Consider the following 14320-nt stretch of genomic DNA (forward strand, 5'->3'; position numbering starts at 1 on the left):
ACTCCCAGGGAAAGGATCCCTTGGAATTCACTAGTCACTTAAACTCCCCGAGAATTTGCAGTGTGCACACCTGTCAGGGTATAAAGGGAGTCAGGTTAGGCAGGAAGAGGAAATGGGGTCTGATGGAGACCAGAGAGGCCTGAGAGTGGCTCAGCTGGTCCTGCCTGGAGCCGGTTCAGCAGTCTGGGCTTTTCCATCACATCAGCCATCTGGTGTACTTTCAATGCAGACAGGCCGGAGGCTGAAAGCCTTCCTTTCTGAGGTAAGTCCTGAAGGGGGAATCAGCTATGCATACTGGCAGCCTCTGCTCCATACTGTCAACCTCTGCTCCATACTGGCAGCCTCTGCAGGGCACCAGAAGCAGAGCTGTGGGAAGCCTGTCATAACCCTTTAGGCACTAACAGAGGTGAGTGAGGAGTGAAAGTCATGACATGCCTTGCCATCTGACCAGTCATGCATACACACACACACACACACACACACACATACATGCATGTATATATACATATTAACATATACACATGCATAGATATATACACACATACATGTATATATACATACATATATACACATACATACACACATGTATACATACACACATGCATACGTACACATATGCATACATACATATACATGCTTACATACATACACACATACATACATATACACACATACATACACATGCACACACACATATACACCCATACACACATATGCACATACATAATACACACATACATCCATACACACATATACACATGCATATATACATACACACATACACACATACACACACAAGTACATACATAGACACATCATACATACATATACACAAATATACACATACATATACACACATATATACACATATTACATGTACACATGCATATACACATATATACACATACATATACACACATATATACACATATTACATGTACACATGCATATACACATATATATACATATCTATACACACATATATACACATATTACATGTACACATGCATATACACATATATACACACATACATACACATACTCATATATACATACATATATACATATCTATACACACACACATATATATATATTATATAATATATATACACACATATATACATCATCTACCTGTCCACAAGTCATATCCTCTTCCTGAACCCATGCTTCCTGACCAACTCTCTCCTCCTCTAATCTGCTCCCTGCCTGTTATACTCCTACAAGACCCTTCACTACCCACCCTGCATGCTTGCCTTTGTTACTTTTCTGTCGCTGCAGTAAGACACCATGTCCAAGGCTACTTATAGAAGAAAAGTTTACTGGGACTTACAGTTTCAGAAGGCTAGAGTGCATGACCATCATGGTGGGAACTGTGGCATCAAAGCAGCAGACAAGGCCATGGAGAAGTAGCTGAGAGCTCACCTATGCAAGTCACAACCTTGAGACAGAGAGAGAGCAAACGGGGACCAGTGTGAGCTTCTGAAACCTCAAAGCTGGCACACAGTGACACACCTCCTCCCACAAGGCCAACCCCCCTAATCCTTCCCAAACAGTTCCCCCAAGTGGAGACCAAATATTCAAGCATATAAGCCACTGGGGCCCATTTTTTTCTCAAACCACCCTGCAAGCCCTTCTGAGGTAAGGCCTCCTTCATTTCCTAGAAAGCAAGCCTGTGGCTGGGAGCCACTGTCCTGCTGTGGTACCCTGAAAGCAAGCCCTGAGGGAGAAATCCATGTGTACTCATCTTTGTACCTTTGAGGTCTGAAGTTCATGGATGTTTATGGGCTGCTCAAGGCCCTGTACACTCTTGCTTACTTATTCACACATCCATTGTTTCCTTTGTTTGTTTACAGAAACAATACCAGAACCTTTTACTGTCCAGAATGGAAAGTAGACTATACCTGTCTGTCTTTCCTGTTCTACACTGAACTCTTGGATCTTACGTAAAACTATTTAAAGCAATCATTGGCTGGGCAGTGCTAGTACACGCCTTTAATCCCAGCACTCAGGAGGCAGAGGCAGGAGAATCTCTCTGAATTCAAGGCCAGCCTGGTCTACAGAGTGAGTTCTAAGACAGCCAGAGAAAACGTGTTGAAAAAAAACCCAAAAATCAATCAATCAATCTTCAATGAATCAATCGATCACTGAATCACACACGACCTAGACAGCAATGGCCTTCCCCTTCTCCAGGGCTCACTTACAGCTCCCTGCTCCCTCTCAGTGGAGGTTAGACAAGGTTACATGATTGGCTCCAACCCATGATACCAGCCTTCTCTACAGTTAGGGCAAAAGCAAGGATTCACAGACCGATGGTGTCACTACACTATGGTAGAGCTGCTGTCAGCCTGGACCCCTGAGAGACCCTGTGTTTGGAGCAGAGTGTCCCAGAATTTATTTGGGATAGACAATGGAAAAGTAACCTCGTGATGTTTTTTTGTTTTATTTTTTTATTTTTTGGTTTTTGGAGACAGGGTTTCTCTGTGTAGCTCTGGCTGTCCTGGAACTCACTTTGTAGACCAGGCTGGCCTCGAACTCAGAAATCTGCCTGCCTCTGCCTCCCAAGTGCTGGGATTAAAGGCTTGTGCCACCACACATGGCTATTTTGTTTTATTTTCCTGCCAACCCAAACTTGAGCCACCTGGGACAAGGGAGCCTCAGTTGAGGAATGGCTACCATGGGCTTGGCCTGAAGGCACGTCTGTCTGTGGGACCTTCCCTTGGTTAATGGTTAGGACCTGGCTCACTATCACCCCGAGGCAAGTGAACCAGAGTCCTATAAGAAAAAAAGGAGCTGAGGGACCCATGAAAAGCAAGCCAGTAATCAATGTTCCTCTAAAGTCCCTGCCTTCCAGGTTCCTGCCCTGGCTTTCCTCAGTGCTGGTTTGTGACCTGAAAGTGGAAGGTGAAATTAACCCTTCCCTTTCCAAGATACTTTTGGTCACTGTTTTCTCACAGCAACAGAAACCCTAAATGTGGCATTCACTGAACTATCTCCTCAGCTGGTCTGGCTACCACCTTGTGTTTTTGAGGGTCTGCTAGAGCCTGGAGCTCACTGACCAGGCTAGGTGCACTGGCCAGGAAGTCCCTTCTAGTCTCCTGCTTCCAGTGCCTCATGTGTGCCTGTGCGTGTGTGTGTGTGTGTGTGTGTGTGTGTATGTGTATGTATGTTTGTGTGAGTGTGTGAGTCTATATGTGTGTGTGGGGGGCTATGTGTGTGGTGTGTGTGCATGCATGTGTGAATGTGTGTGCATGTTTGTGTGAGTCTGTATATATGTATGTGTGTGTGGTGTGTATGTGAGTGTGGTGTGTGTGTGTGTGTGTGTGTGTGTGTGTATTACAAGAGCATGCAGCCAAGCCTGGCTCTTTCCTGTGGGTGATGGGATTTCAACTTGGGTTCTATACTTGCAAAGCAAACTACTTTACCAGCTGAGCCTCAAAGGAATACATTTCTAATGATGGAGCCGAGACTGGAGAAGTTTTAGAAATGTCAGTTCTGATTTCTCAGGGATATGAAAAGCTCTAGCCTGACCCTCGTGCTTAGACCATTTTCTATTCTCTCTTTGTTTTGTGGTCAAATTTCTTGGGAGTTTGTGTGGAGGTGACTTCTTCTGAAATCTGACAGTCCCTGTTTGGGACTCCCCTGTCCTTTTCTGGGAAGTGGTGATTTTGGCGCCCACACTTCCTCTCCCTTCCTGGGTAGCAGCAACAGCTAACATGGAGTCTTCCTTATATCTCCCTTGGTCCCTTGGTTTTCCTTTCTATCAGCCCCAGAGGATACCTTGCAAGGCTGCATCTGTCCTCCCATCCCTGGCTGTTGCCTCTCGGAGACCAGCAGCAAAATCGGAGCTCAGCAGGCCTGGGTCTGCTCAGTCCTGGGTGGGGACTAGCTTTCTGGCCTTCAGGAACATGTCTTGACATGTTCAGCCCTGGAATTGAAGAGGTGGGGCTGCTTCAGTGCAGGGTGTTGGAGACCTGATGATACCCAACCACCAGCTGTGGGGTGAGGAGGAGCATGAATGGAGACAGAGACCCCAGATGACTAAAGACGTCCCACTTTGCCAGCAGAATAAAAGGTGGTATGTATCTTGTGACATGTATCGGGTGAAGGATGCTTTTGTGCATCTGTGTGTGTGTGCCTGGGGTGTGTATGTGTCAGGTACTGTATGTAGAACTTTCCCCCTTTGTCATTTTGGGGTCTGGAGGGCTCCTCCAACCATGTTTCTGAGTATACATTCACGTGCAATGGTGTGCCTGACTATACATTCAAGTGCAAGGCCAAGACTGTTTGTTAGAAAGACTGAGTAGTCCCAGACTTAATAAATATTTGTTGAGTACTTTTGTGGTGCTCTGGGAAGCCAGAAGTTGTTTAAAATAAATCTCTCCAACGCCAGCAGGATAAAGGCACAGGAGGTCACGGCACTCAGCAGTTCAGTATAAGCCTTTATTCAAGCTGTTTTCTCCCAAAGTAAACAGACAGACAATGTCACTTCTATCTGAGAAGCCTGGAGGCCAAGGGGAGTTGGGCAGTTTGGACATCCTGTGCTGGCCGCTGACAGCCCAGCCCCCGGATGGACGACGGCAAGGATGCAGGGTCTGGACCGTTCAGGAGCTGGAGCATTGTGGGAGTGGCCATTATGCCTGTCCTGGTTTGGGGGGTCTGAAGGGGTCCTTCAACTGTGTTTCTGAACAGAATGAGGCTTTTGAGGGGGGTTGGGAAGGTGGCCAAGCCCTTTCCAGACTTCCATCCCCCATCACAGAAGCGGAGGCCTGTCTAGGTCAGCTAAATCCGCGGAGGAAGACTGGGCATGTCTGGGCAGCGATCTCTAGACATCGGAGAGCAGATATCAGAACTTACAGCTTCTCCAAAGCAGGATTCTGGTCTTTTAACTAAAGATATCTGTTCAAACTAAGACTCCAGTCTCTGCTTTATTTAACATTTTTGTTTGTGTTTGTTTTGAGAGAGAGAGAGAGAGAGAGAGAGGGGGGGTTTGTTTTTGTTTTTGAGGCAGGGTGTCATGAACCTAGGCCAGCCTCAGACTTGCAAGGAAGCTGAGGTTGGCCTTGATGAATTATTGGTCTCCTGAGTGCCGGGATTACAGATGTATGCCACGATCATCCAGATGTTGCCTTACCGGGGATCCAACTCCTGGCTTCATACATGTTAGGCAAGTGCTATACTAACGGAGCTACATCCCTTTTGGATGGATGGTGACCCCAGATAGCTCAGGCTAGCCTTGAGCTCCAAATCCCCCCTGCCTCCCAAGTACCGTGATTTCAGGCATGTACCACTATGCTTAGCTGAGATGGTGGTCTTGCTATGTAGCCCATGTGACCAGGCTGGATCGTGTAACAAGACTGAAGAAAACCCCCTTCTGCTGGGTGTGATGGCTCAGACCTGTAGTCTTAACTCTAAGGAAGGAAGTTAAGGTAGGAAGATTGCCTTGAATGTGAGGGCCATCCTGGGCTACATAGCGAGGCCTCCTCTCAAAAGACCCAAAACAGAAGGAAATAAAACTGACTAGAGACATGGAGGAAGGTGGGAATGGAGGACGTCTTACTGCTATGTCTGTCAGGAACATCCGTAGATGTTTCTAGAATTGTCCTTTATCAATGTCATTTTAGTGGACTGTCTGGATCTTGGGAGGGGGAGTATTAGACATTTCCTTCATTTTGGACCCAGAGAAAGAAATCTGCAAGCAGAGTACTCTGGGCAGCTTGCCAGAGGCCAGCGGGTAGCCATTTCTTGACTGTGTGGTCCGAGTCAGGTCTTGAGGCTCTCACTTGCAGGATGTATTATGGTGTGAGAAATGTCCACATGCTGGCTTCTGCAGAGGGGAGAGGGGAGGGAAGGAGCCCGGCGGCTGTTTTTCCTGGTAGTCCGCAGTCTGAGAATGGGACTCAATCTCCCTGATTTCTGAGGCGGTTGACAGCATCCTTTCCTTCTGTGGGACTGCTTTCCTCATCTGTGAGACAGGGAGGAAAAGATCGCGCTCTGGACCCGATGCCCGAGGAGCTTCTGGGAGGAGGGGGAAAAATCTCCAGACATAGTGGGACTTCTTGGGATTTTTAACTATTTTTTATTACTTATGGGCTTGTTTTGTTTTTGAGAGGGTCTCAATGGATAGCCCAGGCTGGTCTTGAACCTGTAACGCCCCTCCTGCCTCAATCTCCCAAGTATAGGATTCCAGGCTTTTGCTATCATACTCAAATGATCAATTTATTTATATTTGAAACAGTGTCACATATTTCAAGTTGGTCTCCATCGGAATAGGTAGCTGTCAAAACGACCTTGAACTCCTATTTCCCCCTCCCCACCCCCCCACCCCCCACTGGGCGCTGTTATTACAGACGTGACCCCGCATGCCCAGTTTATGGGGCCCTGGAGATCCAACCCAGGGCTTCACTTCCAGCAAGTTAGGCAAACACTGTACCAACAGACCCACCTCCCGAAACCCAGGATTTTATTTACTAATATCAGTGATCTGGAAGAGTTAATCCTTCCCCGAGTTGATCAGGGACAGACCCATATACACTCAGCTCTAACTGTACTGTTTTTCATAGATGTATGTGGTTCTGCTGGTGCGCTGCGTGACAAGCGAATAGCCCAGGTGGGGGGGAGGGGAGGGCGCGCCCTCTTAACGCGCGCCGGTTCTAGCTGTCTGGCGCGGGCTTAGATTCCCAGAGGGGAGGGCGGGCCAGCGAGTCCTGGGGATCCGTGAAGGAGTGGGTTGGTCCTGCCTCTGAGGGGGCGGGGCCTGGGCCTATATAAGAAGGCAGCTCGACGCCAATTGCAGCAGCCGAGAGGTGTGAGCCGCCGCGGTGTCAGTCTAGGGGAATTGGAGTCAGGCGCAGATCCACAGCGATATCCAGACATTCAGAGGTGAGAGCTTCGTGGCAGGGAACAATAGTTCTTCCCCGCAGCAATGCGCTGAGCCCAGGGGGTGTCCCCAGAAGCACGCGACCGCGCGCATGTGTGTGTGTGTATGTGTGTGTGGTGATGGGTGGATCACCTGTGTGTGTATATGTGTATTTGTGCGTGCCCGGCAGAGTCACAGGTGTGTCCGCGGCAGGTGAATGACGGGTATGGGTCTGAGCGTCCGTAGTGGCTGAAGGCTTCGTTTGTTGGAGTGTGACGAGGGTCAGGGTATGTCGCGGACTCGGCATACAGAGTCTGAACTCCAGGACCACGGATGGCAGCCACTCTTCCAGTCCTTGGAGACCCGGTCCGAGCGATGGCTGGCGGGGATCGGCTACCGGGAGCTCGCTTCTGGTTGCCAGTGTTTCTAGGGATTCCAGGTGCGGCTCGCCCAAAGCGTGAGAATGAAGCTCACGGTGTCCCGAGGTGGGTCCGTGGTAGCGGTTGTGACAAGCTTCGGCGAGTCTATCTAGAGCTTAGCGCAGAGCGGTTCTCCGATCCCATGGGTGCCGCTGGGTCCCCGTCCTTGTGGACCAAGTGCCCTGTTTCGCGGTAGCCACCACCCCACTGGGCTCTGAGGTCAGCGCGAGCTGTGTCCTCCGCCCTCGGGATCGTGCCTGGGCACGTCCTAGAGGACAGGCGAGGAGGTGACTCATTGTGACAAGGAGACCCCGGGCATTGGATTGAGATCAGAATCGCGCCACAACTGGGGATGGGTCAGTGGCAGCCCAGAAGCCCCTTTCCTTGCCCGGGCACAGCCTCGTTCCTGCCCCGTCCCCTCCCCCGCGCGGCACAGTGACCTATTTGGCGGGCACAGTATGTTCCCAGGGAACCCGGGACACGGGGAGGTCCAGGACGCGGTGTCCGGTCCCCGCTCGGCGGCGCGCCCTCGGGGACAGGGAGTCTGGGCGGGTCCTGTCCACCCTGCCAGCCCGGGAAGCGCAAAGGGTCCCACCCACCGCGCCCACCACGACCCGGACCAGTGGCCGTGGGGCGCGAGAGGAGCCCGCACTGTAGAGCGGCCGGTATCCTCGCGGAGTGAGGTTTACGGGGTGCCGTACATCAGACGCCCCGGGGCTGGGGCCCTCGACCCAGTCCACACCCAGTGTAGGAAGGTGACCGGGCTGAGTGCGCTCACTAGGGCACATCCATTCCACTCGGAACCTCCGGGGACAAGGGCTACACTTGCACCCTGGTCGTGCGGGAAAGACTTTGGGCTTGGGTTTGGCATTTGGGGGCGCGCTGGCAACTTCCTCTGTCCCCTACGTCGCGTTTCAGAGAGGACACTCAGTCAGATTTTGTTGTCCTCGCCCTCATCTATTTTTATTTTCCAGGGATCTGACTCATCGCGTGCTTTGGGTGTGGAGATCAAGGTGGAGGGGGCCAGAGCTAAGAGCACTTTCTTTGCTCTCGAGTGTCCGTGCGTGCGTGCGTGCGTGTGTGTGTGTGTGTGTGTGTGTGTGTGTGTGTGTACGTGCGTGTGGTGTGTGTGTGCGCGCGCTCGGTCTGGTTTCCCAACATAGGCGGGAATTTAGGAAGCCTGGGCTCATCGTGACGTGTTTTGTGGCCCGGGGTCCCCCTCCTTTCCTCTCCTCTCTCCACCCCAGGGTGACGCGCAGCTCCGGTGCCCAAGCAGTTTTGGCGGGCGGGCAGCGCCGGGCAGGAAACTGACTCACCACTCCTTGCTCGGCCTACGCACCGCCTACCGAGCGCCATTTCCTGAGTGTACAGTGCCCCCTACCGGCCGCAGTGAGGACTGCAAAGCCGGCTAGGCGCGGGTAGCACCACCGGCTCCTGCCACCCCCACCGCGGCTTAAAGGGAATTAAAATATGCCTGATGGCCAGATACAAGTGATTTTAGCAGGGTGTGCTAGCGGACTATTAGGGAGGCGTGGCCCTTGAGAGACAAGGTGGAGATCGTGCCCCTCTTGGGTTCCTGGTCTTATCTTCAGCTATGAAAAACTGGGGACTATCCAGCCTTAGCCCATTGGTGTCTTGCCTTCCTTCCTCTGGCCCCTGTGAGCTACCATCTGGGGAAGGGCACCAAACTTGTTTTTCGGCTTAGTTTGTCTGGGGAAATGAGCCAATCTATATTTCTATATCTATGTAGATCTCTCTCTCTGTCTCTGTTGCTGTCTCTCTCTGTCTCTGTGTGTGTGTGAGAGAGAGACAAGCTTACAAAATGGCCCCAGCTACCAGTACTATATAGACAGGCTGGCCCAGTGGCCTGGAACTCATAAGGATCACGTGCCTCTGGTGGAGTGCTGGGATTAAAGACTCTCCCCATAGCAAGGAGCTCAATCTATATTTACAAAAAAAGCTTTTCCAACTTATTTTAATGGACTCCTCTGGTCATGCCCCTCAAGGTGAGAAGAAGAGAGAATGATCAATACTAGACCAAAAGGGTCTGAATTCAACCCCCGCTTGTGAGCCCTGTGCCTTTGGGCACACATTCTGAACCTGGATTAGCTCTGCCATAAAAGAATGTGATATTGCCATCTATTAACGATAGCTTTTGGTGGCTCACAACTGCAATCCCAGCACACTAGAGGTAGAGGCAGGAGGATGACTGTGAGTTGTACTAAAGGATGTTAATAGGCCCCAAGCTCTACCTGTAGGCAGAGGCCATCTGAGGTCCTTGAGGCCTCTGAGGTCTGCACCTTGAGAATCCTTTTTCGGGCAGTGGGTATCCTTGTTACACCTGTGTTTTGGTTGGTTGGTTTTTAGCCAGGCTCTCACTTATGCACACCAGGATGGCCTTCAACTCACAGACATTTTGCCTCTGCCTCCCGAGTGCTGTGTTTTGGGAATTGGCTGTTTTACTTATTTATGGAAGCCACAATGCTGGCCACGTTCCCTATGTAGTAGCCAAGGTAGACCCTGAACTTCTTTCCCTACCTCTGCCTCCAGATCGCTAGGATTACAGGTGTGTGCCACCACACCCAGTTTTATAGAGAGCTCCTTGCTTAGCATGAGGCCCAGGCTTTACCATCGGAGCCCCAGACTCTTCATCTCTTCTGGCTTCCTACCTTGAATTGTAGTCTGGGTACCCCCTTCTCTCTTCCAGCTGTGGGCAAACTCACCCTGAGGTCTTTTTTTGTTTGTTTGTTTGTTTTGAGACAGGGTTTCTCTGTGTAGCCCTGGCTGTTCTGGAACTCACTCTGTAGACCAGGCTGGCCTCGAACTCAGAAATCCGCCTGCCTCTGCCTCCCAGGTGCTGGGATTAAAGGCGTGCGCCACCACGCCCGACTCACCCTGAGGTCTTAAGGAGCTGGGTGTGTGTATGTGTGTGGTAGTATATGTGGTAAGAGCCCAGGGGGTCTTGCCTCAGGAAGCCACTGGGGCTCACCTTGCAAGCTCAAAGACTGGAAGGTTGGACCCATGCCTGAGAAAGTCCAGGCCCTCCTTAGAAGCTGCATCCCCTAGTCTTGGAGTCAGGATAAAGCAGGCAGGATGGGCCACTCAGGTATCCCTCTTTCCTGGAGAGGAGCCAGGTAAACCAACACCTTTAACTTTGTTTTTTTCAGTGCCTGTAAAACGGGTTCCTTGGGCACCGGCTATAGGCACGTCTGGGGCTGGGAGGTGTCTAGACTCCAGATTACCTGATCTGCCTGGCAGGATGTGGCTCAGCCTGGAAGAGCCTTAACCCTGCTCCACCCCTTCAGACTCTCCTCTCCCCCAGGCTACTGCCTCCTCCCAGGCTACTGCCTCCCAGCGCCCTTAGGAAAGGCCTCCAGCCTGGAGTACCTGTCAGTGACAGTGGGAGGGAGGGAGGGGCAGGGAGGAGGCTCTGTCAGAACTAGGGGCAGAGAGGCACGCTCATGGCTTCTGTTTCTCAGGGTTGCCTATGTTAACTTAGTTCATTCTCAAATAGGGAGTCCAGAGATGTTAGGGTACTTATTCGGGGTCACCCAGCAAAGCCTTGATTCTGATCTGGGCAGTCTAGCTCCGGCATTCTCGCCTCTCTCCCAGCCACCGTGCCAGCCTCGCGAGTATGTTGCCACAACCACACTGGCTAAGAAACTGAGGCCGGAGACATGGAATCACTTTTTAAAACTGGCGCCAAATAGCAGCACCAATGCTATACAGTTTATGTGTAATATCCCAAAGTCCAGGGCACTTTTGATTGGCCAGATGGAGTTAATCACCAAGACAGCAGGGTAGGGAGACTACTGGACCTGGCAATTCACACGTATTTGGGATGTTCACACCCATGAAGAACACGTTAGCACATTGATTTTAGCTGATAGAATTCCTGGGGTAAACAGGACGGTGACCCCTACTTCTGTGGACATCAGCCATGACCTTGGGGTGCAGGGCTGGCTGAACTCAACACCCACCTTAGACTCATGGTGTGGTGGAAAAGCACCTGCAAGGACCAGAGGGAGCCTGAAGATTGTGATTGATGGGGTAGTTTCCATAGTGACCCGGGTCCTTCTTGTGTTTCAGCCACAGGCACCATGTCCAATCCTGGTGATGTCCGACCTGTTCCGCACAGGAGCAAAGTGTGCCGTTGTCTCTTCGGTCCCGTGGACAGTGAGCAGTTGCGCCGCGATTGCGATGCGCTCATGGCGGGCTGTCTCCAGGAGGCCCGAGAAAGGTGGAACTTTGACTTCATCACGGAGACGCCGCTGGAGGGCAACTTCGTCTGGGAGCGCGTTCGGAGCCTAGGGCTGCCCAAGGTCTACCTAAGCCCTGGGTCCCGCGGCCATGACGACCTGGGAGGGGACAAGAGGCCCAGTACTTCCTCTGCCCTGCTGCAGGGGCCAGCTCCGGAGGACCACGTGGCCTTGTCGCTGTCTTGCACTCTGGTGTCTGAGCGGCCTGAAGATTCCCCTGGTGGGCCCGGAACATCTCAGGGCCGAAAACGGAGGCAGACCAGCCTGACAGGTAAGGACAGGAGCAGAGAAGGAGAAAGATCCTGCAAGAGGCCTGGAGAGGAGAGGCCACCATTTGAGCATGGCCTTTACAGAGAACATTCCAGCCCTTCCCCACCACCAAGCCATTCCATAGGCGTGGGACCTCGTGGGGCTCAGAGGAACAGTTGATGTTCATATGATCCAGGCATTTTTCTCTGCAGTGACCAAAATGCCCAGGATAGTGTGATGATTGGCAGTAGAGCTCTAAGACGGGAGCTGGGCTGAAGAGATGGCTCAGCAGATGAGGGCACTTACTCTTGCTGAGGGCCTGAGTTCGATTTCCAGCACCAGAACTAACAACTTTCTATAACTAACTCCGGGTGTTGGGGGATCTACCCTCTCTAGAGCCCTGTGCCTCTGACCAGGAGGTGTTGTGGCTGTGGCTTTTCCCCACGATGAGCCACATGTCCCTTAGACTCTGGGGAATGATGTCCTTCCCCTTGGCATCTGGCCTGACATCTGTTCTCTCTCCACAGATTTCTATCACTCCAAGCGCAGATTGGTGTTCTCCAAGAGAAAACCCTGAAGTGCCCATGGGAGCCCCGCCCTCTTCTGCTGTGGGTCAGGAGGCCTCTTCCCCATCTTCGGCCTTAGCCCTCACTCTGTGTGTCTTAATTATTATTTGTGTTTTAATTTAAACGTCTCCTGTATATACGCCGCCTGCCCTCTCCCAGTCTCCAAACTTAAAGTTATTTAAAAAAAGAACAAAACAAAACAAAAAAAAAACCAAAACAAACCTAAATTAGTAGGACGGTAGGCCCCTTAGTGTGGGGGATTTCTATTATGTAGATTATTATTATTTAAGCCCCTCCCAACCCAAGCTCTGTGTTTCTATACTGGAGGAACAGTCCTACTGACATCATCCCATCTGCATCCGTTTCACCCAACCGCCCCTTCCCCCCATTCCCTGCCTGATTCCTTGCCACTTCTTACCTGGGGGTGATCCTCAGACCTGAATAGCACTTTGGAAAAATGAGTAGGACTTTGGGGTCTCCTTGTCACCTCTAAGGCCAGCTAGGATGACAGTGAAGCAGTCACAGCCTAGAACAGGGATGGCAGTTAGGACTCAACTGTAATATCCCGACTCTTGACATTGCTCAGACCTGCGAAGACAGGAATGGTCCCCACTCTGGATCCCCTTTGCCACTCCTGGGGAGCCCACCTCTCCTGTGGGTCTCTGCCAGCTGCCTCTCTATTTTGGAGGGTTAATCTGGTGATCTGCTGCTCCCCCCCCCACTTCCCCTTCCACAGGTCTGCAGGAGGCATCTCTAGGCACTTGCCCCAGAGCTCAGTGGACCGGAAGGGAATGTGTATGCAGGGTACACTTAAGTGGGATTCCCTGGTCTTACCTTAGGCAGCTCCAGTGGCAACCCCCGCATTGTAGGTCTAGGGTGGGTCCAGGGTGGGTCCTTGGTGGTGAGACAGGCCTCCCAGAGCATTCTATGGTATGTGGTGGTGGGGGTGGGCTTATCTGGGATGGGGACCCCAGTTGGGGTTCTCAGTGACTTCTCCCATTTCTTAGTAGCAGTTGTACAAGGAGCCAGGCCAAGATGGTGTCTTGGGGGCTAAGGGAGCTCACAGGACACTGAGCAATGGCTGATCCTTTCTCAGTGTTGAATACCGTGGGTGTCAAAGCACTTAGTGGGTCTGACTCCATCCCCAAACACCCCTGTTTCTGTAACATCTTGGTCTGGACTGTCTACCCTTAGCCCGCACCCCAACAACATGTATTGTGGCTCCCTCCCTGTCTCCACTCAGATTGTAAGCGTCTCACGAGAAGGGACAGCACCCTGCATTGTCCCGAGTCCTCACACCCGACCCCAAAGCTGGTGCTCAATAAATACTTCTCGATGATTTATAATGTCTTGTCATTAGAGCAAATGGTGTGTGTGTGTGTATGTATGTATGTGGTGTGTATCTGTGTGTGTTGTATGTGTGTATGTGGTGTGGTGTGTGTGTGTGTATGTGGTATGGTATGTGTGTGTGTGTCTGTGTGTGTTGTGTGTGTGTGTTTGGGACTGGCTACTTGTGCTGTTTGCACCCACCCGGGGTGTGTGTCTGTGTGTGTCTAAAAGTATACACGTGTGTAATAATTCCCCACCCCACTCTCCCAGTGATGGTACTTGAACCTAAAGCCTTGAGCAAGATAGGCAAGAACGCCATCACTGAGTTGTAGAACTCCATCACTGAGAGTTGTAGAACTCCATCACTGAGTTGTAGAACTCCATCACTGAGTGTTGTAGAACGCCATCACTGAGTTGTAGAACTTCATCACTGAGTTGTAGTACTTCATCATTGAGTTGTAGAACTCCATCACTGAGAGTTGTAGAACTCCATCACTGAGTTGTAGAAGTCCATCACTGAGTTGTAGAACTCCATCACTGAGAGTTGTAGAACTCCATCACTGAGTTGTAGAACTCCATCACTGAGTTGTAGAACTCCATCACTGAGTTGTAGAACTCCATCACTGAGTGTTGTAGAACTCC

General features: G+C 51.1%; 1 protein-coding gene across 2 annotated transcripts; it reads left to right on the forward strand.

Moving 5' to 3' along the window:
• Positions 1-3955: 3955 nt before the first annotated feature.
• Positions 3956-13690, forward strand: Cdkn1a (cyclin dependent kinase inhibitor 1A). Of its 2 annotated transcripts, none has more exons than XM_029470870.1 (3): positions 3956-4075; positions 11365-11805; positions 12311-13690. In XM_029470870.1, exons 2-3 carry the CDS (start codon positions 11376-11378, stop codon positions 12358-12360), a joined length of 480 nt encoding a protein of 159 aa, XP_029326730.1. In that variant the 5' UTR covers positions 3956-4075; positions 11365-11375; the 3' UTR covers positions 12361-13690. The 2 variants fall into 2 exon arrangements, with proteins under 2 accessions (XP_029326730.1, XP_021004760.1); XM_021149101.2 differs by lacking the exon at positions 3956-4075 and adding an exon at positions 6789-6879.
• The last annotated feature ends 630 nt before the right edge of the window (positions 13691-14320 follow it).

Source organism: Mus caroli, chromosome 17 (assembly GCF_900094665.2).
Source record: "Mus caroli chromosome 17, CAROLI_EIJ_v1.1, whole genome shotgun sequence".
Classification (NCBI taxonomy): domain Eukaryota; kingdom Metazoa; phylum Chordata; class Mammalia; order Rodentia; family Muridae; genus Mus; species Mus caroli.

Excerpts from the sequence above, each read along its gene's own strand:
- Cdkn1a (XM_029470870.1), top strand. The coding sequence starts at position 11,376 with ATGTCCAATCCTGGTGATGTCCGACCTGTTCCGCACAGGAGCAAAGTG. Across the intron at positions 11,806-12,310 it reads GAGGCAGACCAGCCTGACAG|ATTTCTATCACTCCAAGCGC; the intron begins GTAAGGACAGGA and ends CTCTCTCCACAG.